The sequence below is a fragment of the Medicago sativa genome, chromosome 4 (genome assembly GCF_051527215.1).
Source record: "Medicago sativa cultivar Bolivia chromosome 4, Bolivia_mono, whole genome shotgun sequence".
Classification (NCBI taxonomy): Eukaryota; Viridiplantae; Streptophyta; class Magnoliopsida; order Fabales; family Fabaceae; genus Medicago; species Medicago sativa.
In genome coordinates this window covers 26,055,432-26,081,729 of record NC_140752.1, presented here as the reverse complement: position 1 = coordinate 26,081,729, position 26,298 = coordinate 26,055,432, and the positions used below count along the sequence as shown (strand labels likewise).

Genomic DNA, 26,298 nt, shown 5'->3' with positions numbered 1-26,298 from the left:
ATGTGGAGCCTAAACATATTAGGTAATGGTTTTCTGGTGTGGTTTGAAAATGAATAAAACATGTCAATTTATAAATGTTTTTGTGCGTCGTGGACCACATAAAATATCGGTGCAATATGAACTACATAAATATGTCGGTGCGTCATGGACAACACATAATTCGAATAGAACCAAACCCTCCAAAGTACAAGTTTATACACAGTTTGGGGATGTTTCAGGTAATATAATCCAAAATAAAATGAGAATTATTTTTAAATATATAATCTGGAGTATGTCAGAAAAGTGGATGGTTGCTTGGTCAACAAGGTTGGCTGGCTCCAGGGTCATTTAACATGTGTTTTTTTATTGGTCAGAATAGAGCTGTCAATTGAGCCATAAATTGCAAAGCCCCACCTAAAAAGCCCCCACTAAACCCACTAAATGTTAGGCCCCCTTATTAAGTTAGATTATTTTGACTGAGCCCACTAATTATTTATTTTTTTAGTGGGCTATGGTGATGGGGCTCCAGGCCCACTAATTCTCTTTCATCTCTCCCTCCTCCCCACCTCACAAACCTCACTAACACCATTCTCTCATCCACCCGCAGCCACCACCGCCGTCTCACCTTCCTCCTCTCCTCCCCATCACTCTTCTCTCTAACGCTTCACCACCTCCACACTCTATCTCTTCAACAAAAAACTCTCCTCATTTCACGGCATCCTCCCCTCTCTGCTATTTGTTTCCGCCGCCGGTCCTCGGAGTTGCCTCTCCGCCGCCAACGCCGCCGCAAGATCATACTCGAAGAACTCGAACCAGTTTGAATCACCGGAGCTATTCACATATTCAGATCTTCACTCGTATCCATATCAAGAATTCGTTGCTGATTTTGTTGTGATCATAGCCGCAGTTGCAGGAATCCTCATACACAAGCACAACACCGAATCCTCTTCCTCACCAAACTCACTTCCAAACACCGAGTTAACACCCGCCACCTCACTCAAAGCAGTTTGTGAGTCAACTCAGTACCCTAACTCCTGCTTCTCTTCCATCTCTTCTCTTCCTGATTCCAACACCACTGATCCTGAACAACTCTTCAAACTCTCACTCAAAGTCGCCATTGATGACCTCTCCAAGCTTTCTCCGGCGAAGATTTGGTTGAATGATTCAATGTCCACGATTGTTGATGGTGGGAAGATGCTTTCTCCGGCGAAGATTCGTGATGTGGAGACGTGGCTGAGTGCGACGTTAACGGATCATGATACTTGTTAGGATGCCGTTGGTGAAGTTAACTCTACTGTGGCGCGTGGTGTTATACCATAAATAGAGAGGATCATGAGAAACTCTACGGAGTTTGCCAGTAATAGTTTAGCCATTGTGATAAAGGTGATTAGGTTGCTGTCAAATTGGGGCTTTTAGCCCTTTGGGGCCTATTGTTTATTTAATGGGCTTAGCATATTTGGGGCATATGTGAAATGGGGCCTGTTTTGTTTGCTGCATTTTAAGCCCCCTTAACATGTGGGCTGGGGCTTAAATGTTGAAGCCCATCAAATTGACACCTCTAGGTCAGAAAGGTTAAACACATTTCTTTAATTCCGTTGACTTTCGTTTTACTCAATGTTAGCATTTTGCCTGTGAGCCATGAGAGGGCATGAACCCATGTACAAAAAGTCAACTCATGACAGAACAAATGGATGTCTGCCGGAACTATCCTTAATCAAAAAAGGGAGAACAAATAGGGGAGGGGAGTCCCACCAATGTGTAATATAACATGGAAGGCCTTAAGCATTTTTAGCTAAAGCATTTGCTACATAATTGCCTTCACTGATGACAGTGGCGGAGCCAGAAAATTTATGGAGCCCGGGCAAAAAAATTATCGTAAATTCACATGTGACATAATATATAAACAGTCCTAAATTGAAATAAAAGAGGTTCCTCGTTTTGTCAACAAAAGTACAATTTAAAATAGGGTTATTAATTGAAATTGACCATGTAGTATACGTGAAATCTGAAAAATTGACCCTGTAATTAAATAACATGTATTATGAACATGTAATTTGAGATTTTTATTATTTATAACCCTGTAATATATGTGAAATCCAAAAAAGCAACCAAGAGATTGAATTTTTTCATGATTTCTTAGAGGCCAGTTAAGAACGTTAAAATATGGCTTTACACAGCAAAAATTATAAATTTTCGACAAACGAAAAATTAATTATGAATTTTTAAAGTGTCAAAAACTCAAAAAAAAAAAAAAAACAACGGAAATCTCGACCTATAAATTGAATTTTGAGCTCATTATTTGAAGAGACATCTATAAAAATACATAAAAAGGATTTGTAAAGTTTCATAGCATTTCGAAGTCGTTTAAATTTATTTTGATTTTTCAACCAAAACGTGCAAAATTGAAATTTTGTTCCGCGTAAGCGTATACTCACAAATCAAATTTAGTTCCCTAATTTTGTAGGCATGACTAGAACATGATAAGAACCTTCACAATGAAATTTTGTAGTTTTTAAACGAGATATAAATTAATTATAAATTGTTTAAGATACTCATAATTATGAGGGAATAAAAATTCATAATTAATTTATCCCTGGTCGAAGAAATTTAATTTTTTTATGTAAAGCTATATTTTAACGTGCTAAACATGTATGAAAAAAATAGTGAAAAAATTCAACCCGTAGGTCACATTTTTAGACTACGCGTATATTATAGGGTGGTCAAAAATAAGAAGAAATTCAAGTTACAATGCTAGAATATATGTTTTGCATTTCACAGGGTCATTTTTCAGACATAATGTCAATTTGAACAATTAACCCGTTAAAATAAGAGAGATGAACCCGTCAATAGTGTGCTAAATAAAATTAGGAGGTAAATGTCTTTTCCGAGCCTATCTGCGTGTGAGAAATTTCAGATTTTGCCCAAAATTTTCTTTTTGTAAGTGTGTTAATGGACTTTTGGGTTGAGTCAAATGTGAAAAAATTATTGATCGAGCCCGTGCGACCGCCCGGGATCGCCGGGCGGTGAAACCGCCCCTGACTGATGATATGCAAGCAAGAAACATGATTCTGTTTGGACATAGTCAAGCAATTAAGCCTATGAATCTGAAGCTTCCAAGGCACTTTAGAGGGATCCCCGAAAGCCTTCACAACCGTGACAGAGTCACTTTCCACCTGAATATATTTCTAGTTCAGCTCCACTGCCTTTTCAATACCAAACATAACAACACAGAATTCCGCCTCAAGGCTAGAAGCGTTCATGATGTCAATGTTCCACTATTGGAATTTCATACAAAGGTTACTATCATATTGTAGGGATATTGTAACATCCCGCTTGTCAGTATCAGTATATTACCAATCGATCGTGCCAGAGGGTTAAGGTTTAAGAAAAATAAGCGTAATGGGAAATATTTTTGAGATGTCAACTTATTACGGATTAAGTATCAGTCTTGGTTTTAACACATTTAAGGCAAGGGCAATTTGGTATCAGAGCAGGTTGATTCAGACCGTGCCTTGGGTCATTAAGTTACAACAAAAGTAGTGGGACCACTGGGTTCCGGGTAAATGTTCTAGTTGTTGTTGTTAGTTGAGCCTGATCAACTCAATTTAACATTCGACGATTTGAACGGATGCCTGAGAGCTGAATAGGACCCAGGAGGAACGAAGTATATTATGAAGATGCACTGGAAGGTGTGAGAATAGAAGTAAGAACTCAGAATGAGTGCTAGTAAGAGTTTGTTTGTGCCAGAAGGTGGCCGATGAACTAAGTAAGTAGAAGTATGAATCTTTCGGGAATGTAAGGTAATGAAGAGAAGGAGCGTTCCGACGGCGTTTGATAAGATGTGGAAGATACTTCGTATACCGTAAGTAAGAGTTTGGAAATGTCTAAGTATGATATGAAGTTTCAGTAAGATTTGTTGTTGGAACAGATTTATTTTATAAGAAGTATTTGTATTCCGGAACGTAAGTGCAAGGCTACAAGTTAGAAAGAAGTAGACGTTGTTGATGGAATTAGTGGGCTCTCAGGGATATCGTTATGTGAATGAGGTTATGGATTTGTAAGCTCAGAGTGGAGAAGGTTCTAATGTTCGGAAGATTGTGTTAAGCAACACGAAGAGAGGGAAGCTACTCGTAGTAGAAGAAGCTAAGAATTTAAGCGAGAATTTTATGTCATCAGGACTGATGCATTAATTTCCAACGTGCCGAACATTGTATCGAATTAGGTTGATGCTTGCCATGCATAGATGATAAAGTATTTTATGAAGGTATGAGTGACTGATGTGCATTGGATTACTTGAGAAATGATAATTGTATGTAAAGTATTTTTCCAGAGAATTGAACTGAAGAAACTCGCCAATAGCAAACCTGGAATGAGATTTCCTATTTCATGAAAACCGTTAATTCATCTCCAGGGTTTCGTTGACTATTGGAGGGTTGTTTTCATAATATTTTTCATGCAACGAAAACCTTTTTATGACATCAAGTAACAAATGCATATCACATTCTAAGGTTCCCATAGGAAAAGGCATGGGCAACCATTAACGAAGTCGGTTCAGTTTAAGGTAACTTGGGAAGTTAATTTATCAAGAGTTAAGAATGAGCTTAGCCTAAGAGTTTAAAGGTTCCGGTATGTGGAATGGACATCACGGATGAGAAAGCTTGAAGCAAGATGTTAAGTGGTGTGAAATCACAAGGTTCACGTTTTGTGGAACTAAGAGTATTCCTCGAATCTATGTTTTGTTTAATTGACTTGCTAAGGCTCGTTACGATGTTAAAACGTAAAGTTTATATGATTTTAGAAAGATATATGCATATGGGTGATTGAAGTTGACATTTTCGAAATTTAAAATAAAATGTTGTAGGTACCGATTTGTTATGACTCGCGTAGAGTGGGCTAAACTCACTAGAACCAAGATTCGACGACACACATGTGTTATCAAATCGTTCTGTGATTTTAGAGTAACAAATGGGGCCTAGGTTCAATATATGTTTATATAGTGAGGAATCGTCAACGTCCATGACCCATGTGCTAGTTTTTGAAATTTTCGATAGAAGAAAAATCAACGAGCAAGCATAGGTACGATTAAGCAAAACGTAGTAAGAGAGAATACGAAGGCACCGTGTTAGATGCATAAGGCATATATGTTCAAGTGCGAGATGAGTTTACCATAGAAAGTCGGAGAGACAAATCATGGAAGTAGTAAGTATGTAGTAACAAAGATGTACTCTATGATTGAGATTCTCGAGAATAAGTGTAAGCAGGGCATTTATATGTAAAGAGAAAAGTCTATCTGGAGATTCAATCATATGAGCAAAGGTTAGAGCAAGGTTGCAGTGTTGGTTACAACATAGAAAGTTTAGAGAAGAGTTCAAGAAGATATTATTGAAAAGATAGAAGGAGTGTGAAGTTCACCCATTTCAACGGACTAGAGTATTAGTCAAAGCCAACCGGTGGAAATCAAAGTAGCGCCACAGAAATTAATCAGTAAAGTTGTGAACGGTGACCATGGAACGTGGAACTTGGGTTGTAAGAATCTTCGCGAAGAATGTTTGGGAAAGTAATATAAGTTTTAATAAGAAGTACTATGAGACGAACAAGAAATTCTCGGTGTAGCAAGCAAGTATTGATGCTTATGTGGTCAGTGATGATTAAGGTAAAAGAATAAGAAAAGTATCCTCACTTAAGTAAGACAAAGAAGACTAGAAATACCACAGATGAAGTAGTCAGGTTGTTTAAGTTAATTTTCATGCATAAGACTAAGACTTATAAGAAGGAAAGAGTGTTATGTCTCTTGTAATCCTTCCAAGGTTGGATTCAAGGGGTTCCCCAAGGGGAATGGTTAAGCCGCAAGGGAGCCGCATTTCACTAAGTTAAGGTGTCGTGTCTTTTGTATTCCTTCCAAGGTTGGGTACAAAAGGTTCTCCAAGGGGAATGGGGTAAGCCGTAAGGGACCCGTACGTTCACTAAGGGTGTCCGGTGCGCTCTTGCTAAGCATTTCACCGGTAGTAAGGGATTATCTTCCGGGGTTACTCCACTCGGGACTAATCCATAAAATGAATTCAAGATAATTGATTGTTCAACGCTAAATTAATCAATGAATCTGATTATGCATTGCATTAGATATGTTTATATGTTATGCTATAGAGCCTTGGCGTAGACCGTCAAGAACTAGAAAGAATATTGACGTAGAATGTCAAAGAACCAGCAAGCTAGAAAGAGTCACTTTTGTGGCAAGACGTGATAGGTTGTTCGATACAACATATTCACTTAAGTAGGCAAGTAAAGAAAGATTTACCGATGACGATCTTAGGTTCCCCTAATCGTCCGGTTTAGAATCGTGTCATGACTTTAGTATGTGGAGTCCTTGATGCATAGAGCGTATCTTGGCATTGCAGTTTAGATCTCCCTTTGACCGCCATGGCACGTATAAGAAGAGAAGCCTATAACAAGTAAGAGAAGAACCTATGACAGGTCTAGTATGCACGACCGTCTAGGAAAGCATGTCCCCACACACGTATAATCAACCGGCAGGTTGTAATATAGACACGTGGTGACCGTAGGTTTCCCCCGAGGTTACCTATAGCCTAGGGTTAGGTGGAACTCACTGTGACATTATGTCTCATCCCAATCCTTATTTGTTTCAGATATCAGGATGGTTTAGCAAGCTAGTAGCCGGATGGATGTTTCAGTAAGTGTTCGTTCGTACCAGCTGCAGCATGATATGGATGGTCAAGGATGCCTTTTCATATTTTAGAAAAGTTGAGTTGTAATCTTATTGTACGAACGCATTTGTTGTATATGATGTTCATTCGAAGTTTTTATGTTGTAAATTTTTAATGTATCCAGTACTAAACTAATACACATGCTAGACTTTCTAGATACGTCTAGTATGGGTGTTACAGATATCATGAATGTTCGAAGGGCGTTGGCCCAATCTGCAAATTTGCACTAAAGATCAATCTGCAATTGAGACCTCTCTAGATCTGAGGTTGCACATCTGAGTATCCTCCCCCCACTCCGGCATCTTGTATTCTCATCTTCTTCCAACTAAGGATGTGCGAGAGGGTTGAGAACCCTTTCCCTCCTTCCCATCAATCTTTTTGTACCACAAATTTAGCTTTAGGTGTCTAATAGTTTGTTGTAATAAGCATTATTAATAACATAATATAGAAACTAATTTTTTTAATTGAAAATAAAATATTCTAGGAACAACTTTATTTAATTGAAAATACAATATTCTAGAAACAAATTATTTTAATTGAAAATATAATCTTCTCGAAACAAACTTTTTTCAATAATTTTTGTTTGAGATGAGAACAAATATTTTTTTTTTCAAAACATATATATTTTGAATTGAAAATAAAACATTCTTTAAACAATTTTTTTAATTTAATATAACACTATACCATCGACCCATGATCCGCATGGGTCATATTGACCAAAAACACACCAATTTGTCTCTCCATAATACTTGTAAAAAAAATAAAAATTATATTATACAAAATTAAAGGATAGTTCCCATATAAGTCGTATCAGAAACATGGATACTAATCACATCAAGATAACATTCATATTTTTGAAAAATAGTAAAAACAACATTAGCCATGATAAATTACGAAATACTTTTTTTCTAAACTACATTTGACGTCACATTAGTATCTACACCATCTTCATTATTATTTTTTTATTTTTTAAGATAAATGGCTTCATTGTTTTTCTAAAACCCTATTGTCAAATATAAATGACGATACAACATTGTAGAAGTTAACTAAAAACAATCAATTGTAGATGAAATTTTTGTGAACAACTCTTTTTTTGAAGAAATTTTGTGAACAATTTAAATAAACAAAATAAGATAATCTAGGAAAATTATTCAAATATTTTGCCAAAAATTGACATAAATTTTACACAACAAAAAAAGGATAAAGTAGAACAACAAACACAATCATACCCTCAAAAATCAGATCAAGAGTCTAAACAGAAAAAGAAGTCATATTAAACAGTGCTTCGCACGACAAATGATCCCACCATTTCAATCAGAAAGCTCAACTTTCACACGAATAAACTTATGTATCTTAGTAGTAGATCCATCTCCAACTTCAACAGCGATAACATCACGGGAATCAACTCTGTCATATGACCGCTTTACACTGGATTTGCTGGTTGGACTCTTATCGAAGTGTTTGTATTGCTATATTAATCACCACACTCCAAAGCTTCCGGTAATAAAAAAAAATCATTTAAATTTAGGTGCACATATTGTAGTTTTAGATATACAAAGTGAAAAATTCTCATTACCACATCATTATTAGATACCGATTTAGTTTCAACATTAGCGTATTCAACAGAACTCCATTCATTGCACTTCAGGTGATATTAAAATTTGATTAACGCTGATATTATAACATAGGTAAAGAACACGTTGATAATACTTTTCATACTAAGCTACCCAACGGAGCCAAATTTTTTTGATTGTGGGGGCAATATTCATATACTATAATACTAAAAACGTTATTTTACCAAAAAAAATACATATTATTTTAGATTGTTTAAGAAGAAATTAAAATAAACATCTTACAATAATATATAAATACAAGAGAAATAATAACCCTTTTACAAAATTACTCTTATAAAATATTAACATATTTACGTTTCTATAAATACAAAGTGGAATAGGTTGGTATGAGCTCGACTTTGCAAGTTATTTGTATGTAATTAATAGGTTGGTCTTGTAGGCCTAAAAGACATTTTCTGTTGTTGTAGCCTAGCCTTTTTTTAGCTAAAAGGGTCTTGGCCTTCTTTGTTAAACAAAAATGTCTAGCCTGATCTGATGTAGGATAGGTTGTAGGCCGGTCTGACCTATTTCCACCCATACTTGAAAATAGTGTAATTATTAGTGTACAATTAGAAAAAGTAATTATGATTGCATTAGAAATTGAAATGATAATTTAATTTAAAACAAAATTTTATTACAAATGAATCACTAATAACAATAATAAATATATATTATGATTTTTTTGCCAAGTAGGCTGGTGGCTGGAGGTCATACATTTTAAATAAGAAAAGTGAGGTGTTCGGGATTCGAAATATGCCTCCAACTCCAACATATATTATGCAATGCCCCTAATAATTGAGTTAATCTCACGTGGAATATATATAAATGGATCAATTTATCAATAATTGAGATATTAAATAATTTGACTAATTTTACTTTGATAGTATGAGTTTTTATTTTACTAAGTAATCGAGGCATGAGGTAGGCTTAACACCATTCTTTATGTACTAATATAGAATTTGATTATTAATTAGTGGAGGCACATGCCCACACAAGGGCATATGTAGCTCCACCACTGATGTTACCTTCAGATTATATTTAGCCATGAACTGTTGAATGATATCAACTTCATCAGTAGCCTTTTTGACGGTGTGATTCCTAAACTTCCTATTCACATATCTATCACTAACTTGCACCTTGCAATGGGAATGCACATAAATGCGATTAAAACAGGAAGATTTTGGAAGTTATGCATTAGAATGTGAACAACCTTAAATGACATTAAAATGTAGGAACTCTTTAACGATAAGGAACATAAATGACATTGAAATCTAGAGATTTTAGAACAGGAAATAGTATAAATGACATTAAAATTTAGAGAAATTCTATAATGAGAATAACCTTAAATGACATTATAATGTAGGAAAATTGTAACTGTAATGCACATAAATGAAATTAAAATGCAGAGATTTTGTAACAGGGATGAATAAAAATGTCTTTAAAAAGTGAAATCTCCTTAATGTGAAAGCACATAAATGATATTATAGTGTATAAATGATGTATTGAGAAGGCGTGTCAATAACATTAATTGTCATAATTTATGTACTCAAAATGCAATTAAATGACAAAAGAATTTAACAGAAAGTTGCATAAATGACACTAAAAGTAGATATTATGTAAGTGGAGAACCCATAAATGACATTAAAAAACATTAAAAAGTCCCGTAAATGAAATTAAACTGAAGAAGATTTTGTCAAAGGAATGCACATAAATGACATTAAAGTACAAAAATGCCTTAATGTAAAAGCGCATAAATAACAATAAAAGCATAAATTCTGAAATGGAAAGACGCATAAATGACATTAAAAGCCATATTTTTTACAATGGGAAAACACATAAATGACATTAAAATGTGGAGTTCTTGTATAGGGAAAACATATAAATGACATTAAAATGCACATATTTTGTAACTGCGCATAAATGATATTAAAATGCAGAGATTCTATAATGGAAAACCACATAAATCACATTAAAATTAATTGAAATCCGCTAATGCGGATGACATTAAAATGGATGAACCTTATAATAAGAAGGTGATCAATTGACATTAAAATGACAAAGTTATGTAACATAAAGCTGCATAAATGACATTAAAATGTAGAAATCATGTGAGGGGAAAACGTGTAAATGACATTAAAATGTAGAAAATTGTAACGGAAAGACGTGTAAATACATTAAACTAAAGAAGTTTATGTAAAAGGAATGCAGATAAATGACATTAAAATATAAATATCCTTTAATGTATAAACACATTAATTACATTAAAGAATATAAATTATAAAATAGAAAGACGCATAAATGTCATTAAAAGTCATAATTTTTATAATGGAAAAACACATAAATGATATTAAAATGCATAAATTCTATAATTGGAATACACCTAAATTATATTAAATGACAAAATTATGTAACAAAAAGCCGAATAAACAACATTAAAACGCAGGAACTCTGTAACAGGAAGACACATAAAAGATATTAAAACACATATATTCTGTAACGGGAAGGCACATGAATGTCATTAAAATTCATAAATTCTTTAATAGGAAAACACATAAATAAGATTAAAAGGCATTACTTATGTAATGGTAATGCGCATAAATGACATTAAAATCATAATTTTTGTAACATGAATGTGCATAAATTATTTGAATACATACACCATCTTGTCACTGTTATAAGAAAAAGATATGCCTAGGTGTGGGCTTTATAAATAGTACTCACTCTCGCCTAAACTTTTCAAACTCAGAGAAAGACACAAAAAATTAGGGTTTGGAAGTCATGGCAACATCATCATCGAAGAAGATCATCCTGAAGAGTTCTGATGGCGAGACCTTTGAAATCGAAGAGGCGGTGGCAGTGCAATCCCAGACGATCAAGCATTTGATCGACGACGAGTGTGCAAATGACACTGGAATCCCTATTTCAAATGTAACCGGCATGATCTTTGCACTAGTTCTTGAGTATTGCAAGAAACATGTTGATACTGCAAGTTCTGATGAGCTTGAGAAGTGGGACGCTAAATTTGTCAAGGTTGATCAAAATACTCTCTTCGATTTCATCTCGGCTGCTAACTATTTGGACATCAAAAGTCTATTGGATATTTCATGCATGACTACAGCAGACAACATCAAGGACAAGACAGCGGAGGAGATTCACAAGATTTTCAACATTGAGAATGATTACACCCTTGAGGAAGAGGAGAAAGTTCGTCGCGAAAATAGTTGGGCTTTTGAATGATTATAGAATGAATATGTAGTCATTTTAGTCTCCAATGATGTATTCATGAAAGAATTGGAATGTGTTTTTTAATGATTATGGAATAAAATCTATTGGGTCAAATACAATTGCCCATTAATTAGATTTATATATGCTCCTTACTTGTTTATATTTGTTGAGTTGAAATTGGGTTGCCCCCAGTCATAAATTTGATGTGTGTTTAAGTTCGACACATATTTGGTTGGTAGACTGATATCAAACATTTCATATTTTAATGCCAATGTTGATTTCTTTTTGAGTTAATCCAAGTCCCTGTTAGTGTTGAGTCTGACATGAATCTCATTCTTTTTATCAATATTCGAAATTTATTTAAATCCAATTTAATTTATTTAAAGTATTTAATAAAGACATAAACATTCAATCATGAAGACATTGATTATGGATTAAAAGAAACCGTATCAGTATTATTGATTGAATCATTCAAAAACTATGGAAAAATAGACGAAAACAAGTCTTAGGAATAATTGGCTATACATATTCCAAAATTTGGAGTAAAGCCTATAACTCAGTACATCAAGAACTAGTCTTTGATGGACTTGATTGATCCAAATAAAATTACAATTCCTCTGCCGAGATATGAAGTAACACCGTAATATTTATGTGAGAAATTGGTTCTAAAAGAAATTGATTACTACATGTTGAATAATTCATTTTCTACAGTTCTTTATTTTCTGTTGTATTCACAACTGATTTTATTTTTGTCTGTTATGCATATTTGATGTTCTGTAACGAATATTGTAACAGTTTGTGGAATGTTGAAACAAATTTTTTATCTTTTCATTTCCTTGTTTTTTTTTTTCATTTAAAATTGTGGTATCAATCTTTTTTATTGATTTTGAAGTTTGTTGTTGTTGTTGTTTTTTTTTTTTTTTTTTATCTTTTATGCTTATTGAATTTATTTTAATGAGGTATCAACGTTGTTCTCTGATATTTTATAGGCACACATAGGATAACTTCTAACTTTCAAGTTGTTGTTTCCTTTGAATTTATTTTAATGAAGAAATTTAATTGATTCATTTTAATTGTCTAGAATTCTAAATTCTTCAACAAAAATCAATTACCTCATCCAAACACACTCTAAATGAAAAAATAAGTGATGAAAAGAGAGTGTTAAAAGGATTGTTAATAGAACTTCTCAAATACAAGACTTAATGGAAATTACCTCATCCAACTCATATTTTTTTTTCTTTTGGGTTAATGGTGCTTTACCCCTCGTAATATAGGTTATTTCCGGTTTTACCCCCCCCCCCCACCCCCCCCCCCCCCCCCCAATAGGTCATTCAAAAACCAAACTTTATGGAAAAAAAATAAAAATTGGTTTTTGAATGACCTATTAGAGGGGTAAATCAAAACAATTTTTTTACAAGGGGTAAATAAAAAAAAAATATTGACAGGGTGTAAAATCGGAAATGACCTATATTACAGGGGGGTAAAACACTATTAACCCTAGTTGTTTATAATGCAAATATTCCACTGTTTTCCTTTCATATAACGATTCATGTCTTCTTGTGGGGATAATATAAATGTTAAAAGTGTGTTGTTCCACTATGCAAATTTGCACCCTTCGTCTAGATATGGGGTTTCTCATCAAAGTCTACCTCTCCTACTTCGTCGTCTTGTATTTCCACCCCCTCCGAAGGGCGTGCGAGAGGGATGACAAATATTTTCGTTATTATCCATCCATTTACTTGCATCCATCGATTTAGCATTAGGTGTCTAATATTTTTCTGTAATAAGTGTTATGTTAATGAAAATGTATTATGAATTCTTGATCAAATAATAAAATTTGTTTAATTCTTGCTAATTTATATTATTTCTCTTTAAATTGTTATTTTAATTTTTGCAATTTTAATAATTTATGTTATTGTAATTGAAAAACTAGTTAAACATAATTCAAATTTTGTAATCCGAAAACAATCATATATGCTTCGGGTTATAAAATCCAAATGAGATAAAATGATCAAATTGGAGGGTGCATGAGAAGTAAGTAGGGTGGAAAAAGAAATAAAAATAATAAAACACAAACCTTATTTATTTTACTAATCTCGTTTATAAATGGCCCACCAATTCTTTCTCTCAATTTTGCTATAAATACATAAACTGTGTCTCTTGGATTTAGGGTTTCAAATTACAAAACACACCGGCCGCAGCACTGCTCCATGAGTTTGTTTTAACATAGTTCCTTTGTTGCTTTGTTTTAACAACAGTTATATTCCACATTAGTTTATTTTAATGTAGTTTCTTTGTCCTTTGTCTTAACAATATGTATATGCCTTTTTATTTATGATTCCATGATCCAGTTCTCTGTTGATTCATATGTTAGTGTTTTTTGTTATTCTCTGCCTAATCTAGATCTACAATCTATCCACCTTGCAGGGAACACTTAAATGTGCAACATGTTGAAGATTAATTTTATTTCTTCGTCGTCATCATCTATCATGTGTGTTGTTTGGTCGATCACAAGATACATGTTTTCTATCATATCAACAAGTGTTATTTCTTTGATTAAAAACACAAGAGGGCACGTGAATTCATCATCATCTAGCTGGGTGTTTCTCTTGAATAATATTTCATTTCCATCCTTCTTGTAAGTGTGCATCTCAATATATGTTAGCTCCTTATGTGTCTGTATTTGTCATTGAAAATGTGAATATTAGTAAATAGTTTTTGGTACTCTATCAATGAAAAAAAAAAATTAAATATGACAGTAATAAAAGTGTTTAAGGCATATGAGCAAAAAAGTGTAATTATATAGTAAGAAAATATGATCATGGTAATAAAGTGTATCTATTATATGGATCGATCTATTGTTTTGAAATATATATTTTTTAATTTTTTTTTTTTTTTTGAGTATGCTTTGTTCTATTGATGACAGAATCACACTAGATCATCAATTTCCGATCCTTTGCCAAGGCACGACAGTACCGTGGGAACTTCACTACTGCATCAACAAGAAAAACAAGATTGATGATGGTGACAAAGTGCAGCTATGTATTGATGACAGAATCAAACAAGATCAGTGATCTCTGATCCTTTGTCAAGCACACAACAGTGAGAACTTCATCGCGTCAACACATTAGCAATAGATAAAAGGACATGCAGACACACTACCAACATGAAATTTTGTTTGTAATCAGAAATTCCAAAAGCTATCATTGGCTGCAAGTCCAGTAGAAGCTGGTGACGAATCTTGATTCCCAGACCACCTTTGAAACATGTCATTTCCATATACCACAGATGATGAATTCCCGACCATTGAGGTTTGGTTGGAATCAGCAATTGTTGCTTCAGCTAAAAGGGTTATAAACATCCATTTGTTTTGAAGAGGATGGAATGTTCAAGATACTAGTTTCATTGTTATGAACAATGTTGTCATCTTGTGTTTTTGGTTTCTCTATTTGATTTGGATGGGCGAATGAGATGCATGCGAAGGGTGATCATATGCAACCATACAAACATATTTGGGTGTTTAAAGAAACCAGTGCTGATTTCTAGGGATCTGGATTAACTACATATTATTGTACATGTACTTCAGACAAGTAGCATTGATGCTAAAAAAGTTGGGATTGTTGGGTTTCTTTGGAAGTGTCATATAGGAAAATACTCATAATTTGGCAACTATTGTAATTTGTAGATTGTAAATATACAAATCCTTTACCTATTTCTTCAAATACTACAAAGAATAATTTATAAAGTTGGTTAATTTTGTTTGAACTATGTAATTGATCTTTACACTATGCTTTTACCCACATGTGATTATGTTTTTTGAGTTGGTTTACCTCTCTTAACGAGAAAGAGTGCATATATAAAGCATTTGATAGCAAAATAGAGAAAATGATGAGAAAAGATTTAACATGCTGATCAGAAAAGATAACAATAGAGAAATTACTGGTTTCTGGATCATGATATGGACTTAAGTTATGTTTAGCACATTTGCTTAGATAGATTGCCAGTTTTACACTGTTTGATATGCAGAGCAGAATGCACTCACTATTTTGACGTAAGCCGAGACATTGTACTCGAGGCGCATCTTTACCTATACACTCAAACACACATTAAAGCATGAAATTGTTCTCATAAATATCGTCATTATCAGAACATAATTAAGGGGTTATTGTTCTTCACATCAACATGGTTCTTACAACCACCACCGTATCAACAATACTAGCAGAATCCTCATGAGTAAGACAAAACTGCAAAATTGATAGCCAAATGTCATTAGCCAAATGCCTCATAACAACACACAAGTCTTTAAGGTACTTAACAACTTTATATGTTGTATGATGTTTGATTGACAATGGACATCACAAACAAAATAAGTTGAAATTTACTACAACATCATTAATAGATGTAAGAGAAATGATATTTGAACATCCATTTTGTGATAATTTTTCTGACAACTCTATTTTTCATACTCACATTATTATTTACTTTATCTCTCTATTGTTTTGGTTTTCGTACAAATACCTACTTTTTCTTTGTAAATTATGGTAGTCCCATAAGTTGTCAACCAAATGATTGTTCAAATAACACTCCTTTAGATGTAAATATAGTTGATGAGAAAGAGAGTAAGGGAAACATAAAGGGGAATGAAAAAGAGACTAGAGAGGGGAGAAAATAGAGTGAGGAGGGTAACTGATTTTAAAAATTTGGAATCAAAATATAAACATAGAATGAGCTATTTGATCATACTCTTATTATCCAAGTTAGTGATTACATGGATGAAAAGAATTCGAATGTTGATTTGATTAGAAATGACATATTATGAGAAAGCAAGAAGTGTCCATATTTACATTGCGACTTGATAAATTTTTACAACTCTCATTGAAATTTGATACATGATACGATTATGACATAACTTTTTTAGTATGGCAACCAATTGATGATTATAACATTTTACATCTATAAATACTCTATTAAATCCTGTTGACACAATGCCAAAAGCAATAAACAAGAAAATAATTTAGTGTTAGAAAAGAACGATAAACATGAACTAATATCACATGAATGCCAACAATAAACTGAACATTATTTTTCTCTATAACATCACTTCAGATACGACATATACCGTGCTTTTGAATTGGTAAGAAGTTTCTGTCATTTTGATGAAAATGTTAGTACTTGTATAATTATGACTCGCATCCATTAGTGATCCATTAAATTTTTGCTTGATTTGTACCAGACCTTCAAGCATTTACAGTTTACTTTATACTAGATCTTCTACAAAACCAAAGAGTTAGAGTTTTATATCCTTCCAAATACAGTACAATTTTTGTGTGGCATTACCGGCCAAAAGGGCTATCTCCAAATCCCAATGGGACGCCAAAGTTGATGCCTCGAAGAGTTTGAAATGTTCTGAAGATGAAATATTTGCATGCATTTGGGATCCTAAATGCGGTGATATTTGGGATCCTTTATTGCACCTGGCAGCACTTGATATTTTCTGATTAAGTATTGTAAAATAGGTTGATTCCAAGAGCATTTGTTGTCCAATATCTTCTTTCTGAATGTTTGATGAAGGACGATTCTAGCCTAGCTAGACCTTTTTATTTGTCTGATGAGTTATTCCTGGAAAAGTATGTGAAACGTTTTGAGGATAAATCATCATGGCTATTAAAGCTATACCAGGGAGGAGGATACTAGCAAATAATGCTTGGATATGGTAAACTCTTTTGATACTGAAACGGACAAAAACAGCGGCATTATAACAGGGCTGAAACAATAGCAGAACAGCATACCAGAGCTGCATAAAAATCGGCATCGGAATGAACTGAAAACCTCATAAAAAATAAAGCAGAAAATGCAAAAACAACAGTTGAAGAGCTGGAAAAAACAGCAACAGTAGAACGTTCAAAAGACACACACACACCCTCTACCTCATGAGGAATTCATCGTGATCCCAGCAACACTTATAAAATAAGGACGGGTTATTTCATCAACGATCTCTAGCACCACCTTCGGATAATTTTCAAAAATTCTCTCGCCTCTAGTCTTCCAAATGATCCAAATCGTGACGTGCCAAATTAAGTAAAAAACCCCCTTCGAAGGCAATCTCTAGTTCAATGTGATATAAATCAAGAGAATAGACAAGAATCAGAATTCAACACACTGTCAAATTAATAACTACGTAAAAGATAACTTTGATTAATAAGTGGCATGTTACTATACTTTTGTACAATGTCTTAGTTCAACCATAAAAATAACATTCAAAATATGTATAAAGCAATTAGAAAGCCATTGTCAAAAAACAAATCCTAAAATTGTATGATATTGATTTTGTGACAGATTTGGATCAAATATTTAATGATATTATTAAGATGTTTAGTTTATACTTTTTTTTTTTTTTTTTTTTAAAGTAGATGTAGCTACCGTTCAATTGTTTTGTTTTTGCTCCTTTACCCAAATGATTTTTCTACCTATATTTTTTTTCTAAACTTTCAACTTCTAACGTATTTGGAGGCTCTTATTGCATCTGATTTGATGTCTAATGCAAAAAGGGGTTTGACCGCATTTTCCTCTATAACAAAGTTCTTATTCTTCTTCCAAAAAAAAGGCAAAGATCTTATTCTATTTTTGCTTTTAAAATTGTGGCCTAATTCTAATCCATTGCATAGCAGATATTTATACATTCTAATTCTAAATATCATTTTACTCTAATTTGTTTTCCTTATCCTTTCACCTGACAACTGAGAAAGGAATTAATTGTGTTGTTCAAATTTGTCGTCCCTTGACCCTTAGACTTGTAAATGGAACATGACTGTGGTTGGAGTTTAATATTAGGTGAATTTGTATATTCCTCTTCTTAGGGTAAGTGTAGTATTTTTTTTTTTTTTTTATCATTCATTGCATTAAATTTATGGTTAAATAAGTAAATCATCCCTCCAAATATACCAACATTTGATTTTAGTCCCTCTAAATTTTTTTATAGGTTTTTAGTCCCTACAAAATTTTCCATTCATGAAATTAGTTCCTACTTTTAGTCAACTCATGTCTAACCTTCATATTTTTTAATTAAATTTTCCATAAATGGGTAGAAAATTATGCAATATTTTCCCAAAAAAATTAGAATTTTGTAACATAACATGAATTTAATATGAATTTTTTGCACCAAAAACATAAAATTTCATTCCCTCAAAAAAAAAAAAAAACATGAAATTTCATATTTAATTCATGTTTTGCTAAAAAATTCTAATTTTTTTTTTTGGGAGCGATTGTCATAATATTGTACCTTTTTCAGGGAAAGTTTCATTGAAAAATATGAAGGTTACAAAAGAGTTAAATAAAAAGTAAGGATTAATTTCATAGATGGAAAATTTTAGAAGGACCAAAAGCATAAGGAATATTTTAGTGGGAGTAGAATCAAAAGTTGGTATATTGAGAAGGGCCATTTACTTATTTAACCCTTAAATTTAATGAACAGTTTTAACAAAAATAAACGTGTTGAAAGCCTCTTACAACAAGAGGCAAATCGGATCTATCAATATGAACTTTCATGGTTGACTGAAGGATGAGTTTGTTCCGGAAAATTCTCTCCACAATTGATATGATTTTCATGCAAAGAAGTTGCAAGTAAATTTAACCACATATTGAATGACAAAATTCCATACCCTATACCTTATATCTTTATATAATTTTAGTATTTTTTAGATGAATTTGTTCTTTATATATCTCATTAACACCTTCTTGTTTTCAATTATGTAACCCAATTTCAATGATTTCTCTGTGCTACTTTAAAATACATCCATCTATGAAGTTATGTATCTCATCAATGACAAAGGTAAAGAAGCTAGCTTTTTAGATAGCATACCATATATGCATGTTTGAATCAACTATAAAAATTCCAACAATTTTTTATGAATCAAAGTTTTTTAACTACAAAATGAACTTAATAAATCGAAATGAGAGAATTACTAATAGTATCAAAGCCATGTGCCAGGTATATGTACAAGGAGGTACACTGATACCACTATTTGGTCCTGAGAGGAGCCCAGGAAGTCGTCCATATTGGACTTAGAGACCTAACACACGTAAGAGACACACCCCTAAACTTTGAGAAATTGGATTTATTCAAACATATAAATAAATAAAAAATAAAAAAAATTAATTAATGTAGAAATTAAAAAAATTCATTAAAACAAATAAATAAAATAAAACACCAATTAAAATTAAAACAAAACTCAACTTTTTAAATATATTAATTAAAGTAGAAATTAAAAATTTAATTAAAACTAATAAATAAAATAAAACACCAATTAAAATTTGGCCACCAACCCAAACCCTTATATCCAAATCACAGCCACGACCTCATTCAATTTTCTTTGTATTTATTCTATATATAAAGAAAATACAAGGTTTTGGTATATGGCTTTTCCCATCCAATTATGCCCTTAAACAAATTTGAGTATAAAATTGTTATTTTATTGGTGTCATTCAAAAAGATAGGAGAAACTGACAAGGACAGCTTGAAAGAAGATAAAGTCACTCAAGCAAAAGAAAAGGATTTCAAAATTTTTGGTGACTGGGTAAACTTTGTGGAAGAGATGGGAGAAAAGTATGGATGAACAACTTCTGAAGAAGACTGGACATGAAAAGATGAAGAGGAAGACAAGGAGCTTGAAGGTTTGGGGCTCCTTAGATCTCCTTAGACAAATACGTCAAGCTCGAGATGCTAAACAAGCGATGAATGGGAGGCAACACGTACAATATTTTAAATATTTGAATTTCAATCATTTATGTTTCATTGCTATTCCATCTAACAATCTATTTCCTTTACTGTCTAAAGCAAGTAATTTGGTTTGTCAATTGAGCTGTCTTACTCGGGGGAAAGTATCTTGCAAGGAAATCCTTTTTCAACTCATTCCATGTTGTAATTGAGTTTAATGGGAGACACAGTAGCCATGCTGTGGCTCTATCTCTTAGGGAGAATGGAAAGATTCGAAGCTGAATGGCTTCTGAATCTACTCCGTTACACTTCAGAGTATCAACAAATTTTATGATCACTAACAGGTTCCGGCCCTTCGTTGGGTTTCCGGAGAATTGGTTATGCTTCACGATTTGCAGCAGAGAGGGTTTCAATTCAAAATTGTTTGCTGCAATTGCAAGACGAACAATGCTCGTGTGAGGTTCCTCATGTGATGGAACAACGAAGTCCTTAAAGGACCGGTTGTCATTATTGTTATTGTCACCCATTTATGTCTGAGTTATAGACCCTGACGGGGTGTCAAATAGAAATCGGCGTCTAACTCAGAAGTAACGCTCAATGTCGTCTACATACCTAGTAAGATTACCGACACTTTGGGTTCTTCTCATGAAATGAAAAACAAAAATAAAAAGTGCCTTAGTCTAGATGGCGTAAGAACAGATTGCGATATTGTGTTAAAAGCTTGATACGCCGCAAGTGTACAACTGTATCGGTTTTAGTATAAAGGGTTGTTGATTCCACAGAGACCAATTGACAAGTACCTCTATATGTCGTTTCTTTGTTTATCCAAGGCTAATTCAACACAATTGGTTTCGAACGTAAAAATAAGGGTTAATACATGTTTAGCCCCATGTTTTTTTTTTGCATAAAATATTAAATTAGATATACAGTTTTGCTTTCGTAAAACTATCTGATTTTAGCGCATAATTTCCTAATTTCGTAGTGCTGAATTACAAGTTAAAATTCCCTTTTTGAATTCAATAAGTTCTTAATTAATAAAAAGTGTTTTCACTACTTACTTGATTAAAAATATGAATTTTCTATGTCCAATATCATTTTCACTCTTTCAACGTTCCTACTTTCGTGGCAAAACTTTAAATTAGAAACAAAAAATTTCAGAATTGTAAATTTTTTTTTTTTGATAAGGCACAAAAAACACTAAATGTCAGGATTAGGGGCCTGAACCCATATACACATGATCAATACACCAAAGTCAAACTAAGGCAGATAGCTACATGATACAATAAAGCCTACAAAAAGAAGGATAAAGCAAATAAAAGGAAACTAGCAAACAGAAGCATTTCAAAATATTATTCTAGCAAATAACAGCGAAACAAAAAGAATTTCATTTTTTATAGGCTTTGGAAATTCCACTCTTGGCACGGGTGTGAATGCAATCATCTTGTAGCCCTCTAGACTGTTGCAATTTGTTCTTCTTCTTCTTCTGTCTATTTGAAACAACAGGAGTAAATGCCTGATTAGCATGATCATCCTCTACATAACTCTGATCATGATCCACTGATGAAATATCCCCCCAAATCGTTTTTAAAATTTCAACACTTCTTAAAGCAGCCTCACTATGTATAGGAACAATGTTGATGTCTTTTTGTGTTGTATTCTTCACTAGTTGGAGAGTGAGATCCTTCTCTAAGGAATGATCAATTTATTCATCAGCAAGGTCTCCCCAAAACTTTGGCATCAAGGCCACATTGTTCTGATCTGCAGTAGATGAAGAAACTGTAGTTTCCAATCCAATATTCATAGGTTCTAAAACAGGAAGCTTATCACGTGTCAGAGAAGTGTGATAGATAGTGATAGGCTGAGGCAAAGGCTGTTGCAAAGAAGAGCCTATTACTTCAGAATTGTAAAATTCATTCTCCTTATAACCAAACAGGTACTTATTTTACATGAATCCCGTGGGTAAGATGGTCCTCTCGTTTTGGACTCAATTCGACTACTCAGACATGTTGAGACAGTAATCTAAGCACAAGCATATCATTGATGAATTCATATTAAAAAAGGAAGCAATTAACGAGACCGGAACATGTTATTTGATCGAAACTTTGATAATTTAGAATGGAACAGTAATCCACACAACAGTAGCCATTACAACAATATAAAGGAAAACAGCAGAAGTAGCAATCGCTGCAACAGTGAATAAGAAATTGAAAACCTAAGTTAAAATAAGCACTTAAAATTTGATTTAAACTAATGGATTCTGTGTGTAATCCTGCGTGAATGTAAACTGAGTTTTCTCTATGTTCTTATAGTCGAAATCCTTCTCAGAAAACACTCTAATCCGTGCAGAAATGGAAACTAATGAATTCAATTATAAATGAGTTGCGTTTTTCCTGGAAATCACATTTCTGGGTTCCATATGGGCGTTATGGAGGCTGACGGTGTTGAGACAACTTGAGTTAGTCCTAAGATAACTATAGTTAGTAAAGGTAATTAGAATTGGTTAAATGTTAGTTAGAACTATAGTTAGTTACACATGAGATTTTCATTTGTTGGGATTCTATTGTGCATTAATCTCCAAACAAACAAAGATTTAGATGGAGGAATGTCTGTGTTGGAACAAAATATGTTTAACAATGAACCTTAAAGAGTTTTGATGATAACAAGGTATTAAAAATTGTAAATTGGACTAGCTAATATTTGTTCAAGTGTACAGGACCACAGTTAAAAAGTTACATCATTAATTGGTTCTGAATGAGCAAATGAAGAGCAAAAGAAAATGAAGCTTAGATGATTCTGAAGGCAATACGCTCCTGAATGTAAAAGCGCTCCTGAAGTCAAGCTGCTCCTGAAGAAGTAGTGCTCCTGAAGAATAGTGCTCCTGAAGACAAGAGGTCCAGAAGCCACATCATCAGAAGCTGCATCATCAGAAGTTGGAGAAGCTGCACCATCAGAAGCTGCAGAAGCTGTTTCATCAGAAGCTGTATCATCAGAAGCTGCCTCATCAGAAGTCATTTCACCAGAAGCTGAAGATCAACTGGATTTGCAAAAGATTCAAAGATTGAAGAATCTACATTGCAAAAGCTGTCTATTGGATTCGAAAACACAGCAGAAAATTAGTGGAACATTGCAACGGTCATTTCAAAGGTGTTTGAAGGCATGTGCTTGCCATTTGGACGAAAGCGTTGACATTGTACTTTGTACGAATTGTACAACCACGTTCTCCACTACTCTGTTTTGTGTCCACGCTACAAGACAAGAAAACAGCTCCAGAATACGGCTTCGCCTGCATAGATGTTCCTTTGGATAAGGAATGGATTTCAAATTGGTTCTTCATAGGACAACAACCAAATCAGGCAAAATATCATTGGTGAAAGATCAAGCTTCAACAACGACTCTTTGGTGTGCTGGCAATTTCACAACGTCTCTTTCACACCTCTATATAAAGGAGTGAAGACCTAGAGATTTGGCAATGCAAGAACGCTGAATGAAAGACTCACAACATTTTTACAAGTGCCAAACCTCTGCTGAAATTATTCTGCATTCACTTAGAATTTCTGTGTCTTAAAGTCATATCTTAGAAATTCTTAAGTCCATTGAGTCTGTATCTGATTTGTATTGTGAGCACCTCTGATTGTATATCAAGTGTTCAACCTTAAACAATTTTCTGTGTAATTTTGTTTAGTTAGGAAGTCTCTTGCAATTGTGCTTGAGCAGGAAGTCTCTTGATTGTGTTCTTGAGCAAAGGAAGTCTCTTGCTTGTGTGCTTGAGCAATTGTAATCAGATATTACTCTTAGTGAAATCTCCTTGGAAGTGCAAGGGGGACTGGACTACTTCCGGATTGTGGAAGGAACCAGTATAATTGCTTTGTGTCGTTCTTCTTCTCTCTCTCTCTGTTTTATTCCGCTGCATTTAGATTCTGATTATCACTTCAGAAGCTGTCTAGCATAGCTTCTGATCAGTGTGTTCAGTTTTTAGGAGAAACGAAGAATTTTTCTAAAACACAATTCAACCCCCCTTCTTGTGTTTTTCTCACCTTCAATTGGTATCTAGAGCCTTGGTCTGTTGTGTAACACTTAACCGTGCAATAGTCAAAGATCTGAGAAAAACATGTCTATTCCTCCTCCTACTGGTTCTGGTGATACTAGCTATAAAAATGTCTCACATGATTATAGTGATAGTAAGAAAACCAGTGTTGGAAAAGTTCCAAAGTTCAATGGAGATGCTGAAGAGTTCTCTTGGTGGAAGACCAACTTTTACAGTTACATCATGAGCCTAGATGAAGAATTATGGGATATTCTGGAAGATGGTGTTGGTGATTTAGTCCTTGATGAAGAAGGAGCTGCTGTGGATAGAAAGAAACATACTCCAGAACTGAGGAAACTCTACAAGAAGCATCATATTATCAGAGGAGCTCTTGTCACTGCCATACCCAAAGCAGAGTACATGAAGATGAGTGACAAATCCACTGCTAAAGCTATGTTTGCTTCTCTCTGTTCAAATTATGAAGGGAGCAAGAAGGTCAAAGAAGCAAAGGCTCTCCTGCTTGTACATCAGTATGAGTTATTCAAGATGAAGGATGATGAAACTATTGAGGAGATGTACTCAAGGTTTCAAACCTTAGTTTCTGGGCTACAGATTCTAAAGAAGAGCTATGTTGCTTCTGATCATGTAAGCAAGATACTCAGAAGCTTACCTGCCAGATGGAGACCGAAGGTGACTGCCATTGAGGAAGCTAAAGATTTAAACACTTTAAGTGTCGAAGATCTTGTTAGTTCTCTCAAAGTTCATGAGTTAAGTCTTAATGAACATGAGTCTACTAAGAAGAGTAAATCAATAGCTCTTCCATCCAAAGGCAAGTCATCAAAAGCTCTCAAAGTGGTTGAATCTGAAAAGGAAGAACAGTCAAGTTCAGATTCTGAACCAGATGCTGCTGAAATGGCCATGCTCTCAAACAGACTTCAATATCTGGCCAAGAAGAACAGAAAGTTTCTCGCCAAAAGGGGTAACTCCAGAAGCTCAAGGAAAGAAGATCAGAAGGGATGCTTCAACTGTAAGAAGTCGGGACACTTCATTGCTGAATGCCCTGATCTTCAAAGAGAAAAGTCAAAGGACAAGTCAAAGAGGTCTACATTCAAACCAAGCAAATTCAAGAAGCAGATTAAGCAGAGTTTAATGGCAACCTGGGATGATTTGGGTAGTGAATCTGGATCTGATAAAGAGGAAGCTGATGAAGATGCAAAGGTAGCTGTTGGGTTGGTAGCAACAGCAACTTCAGAAGCTGGATCAGATTCAGACTCAGAAGATGAAAACGAGGTATATTCCAAAATTCCCAGAGATGAACTTGTTGAGTCACTTAAAGAACTTCTTACACATTTTGAAGTAAGAACCAATGAGTTGAAGGATTTAAAAGAAAAATATGCTGATTTGGTACAACAGCAAAAATCAACTCTATTGGATCTGAAAGCTTCTGAACAAGGACTTAGGGGCTTTGACTTCATGTGTAAAACATATGAAGATCAGCTCAGGTTCTTATGTCAGAAGCTACAAGAAAAGTGTAATGAAAAACCTTTAAGTAATCATGAAATTACTCTTGAAGATTTTATTATATCTGGCATTGACAGAAGCAGAGTAGCTTCTATGATTTATAGCATTTACAAGAACAATGGCAGAGGAATTGATTTTCCAGAAGTGAAACTTGAGAAAACCAATCTAAAGTCTTGTTGTGAATGCATCAAGGAAGGTCTGAAAACATTTTTTGTACCAGAAGGGGCTGAGTTGGAAACTGTTGTTCAATCAGAACCTGAAGCTTCTAGTTCTAAGGCTAAGATTACTTCAAAGCCAAAGAACTCTAAGTCAAAGGCTATGATCAAATCTGATTCCAAGATTTCAAAGGTTAGGATCCTGAAAAGATCAGAACTTATTCCTCAAAGTCTGATGAAACCAAAATCTGGGGTTCTGAAGTCTAAATTTCAGAAGAAGTCAGTTACTGCTTCTGAAGTACCAAAACCTAAGGTGATGGTTAATCAGAAGCAACCCAACTCACAG

The 26,298-nt window shown here is 34.0% G+C and overlaps 1 protein-coding gene, 1 long non-coding RNA gene and 1 pseudogene across 2 annotated transcripts in view; all 3 read left to right on the top strand.

Annotated features, from left to right (window-relative positions):
* The first annotated feature begins 11,086 nt into the window (after positions 1–11,086).
* On the top strand, positions 11,087–11,551 carry LOC146927303 (SKP1-like protein 1A pseudogene; annotated as a pseudogene).
* A 2,156-nt stretch (positions 11,552–13,707) lies between these two features.
* On the top strand, positions 13,708–15,307 carry LOC146927302 (uncharacterized). Its single transcript, XR_015005642.1, has 2 exons — positions 13,708–14,177; positions 14,466–15,307. It is a non-coding gene; the product is annotated as an uncharacterized LOC146927302 (long non-coding RNA).
* Positions 15,308–25,170: 9,863 nt separating this feature from the next.
* The window catches only part of LOC146927295 (uncharacterized), a 91,753-nt gene continuing 90,625 nt past the window's right edge, over positions 25,171–26,298 (top strand). Inside the window, exon 1 of the mRNA XM_085708141.1 lies at positions 25,171–26,271. Within this exon, the coding sequence (XP_085564267.1) occupies positions 25,189–26,271 (1,083 nt within the window). The 5' untranslated portion in view covers positions 25,171–25,188. The remainder of the gene's footprint in view (positions 26,272–26,298) is intronic.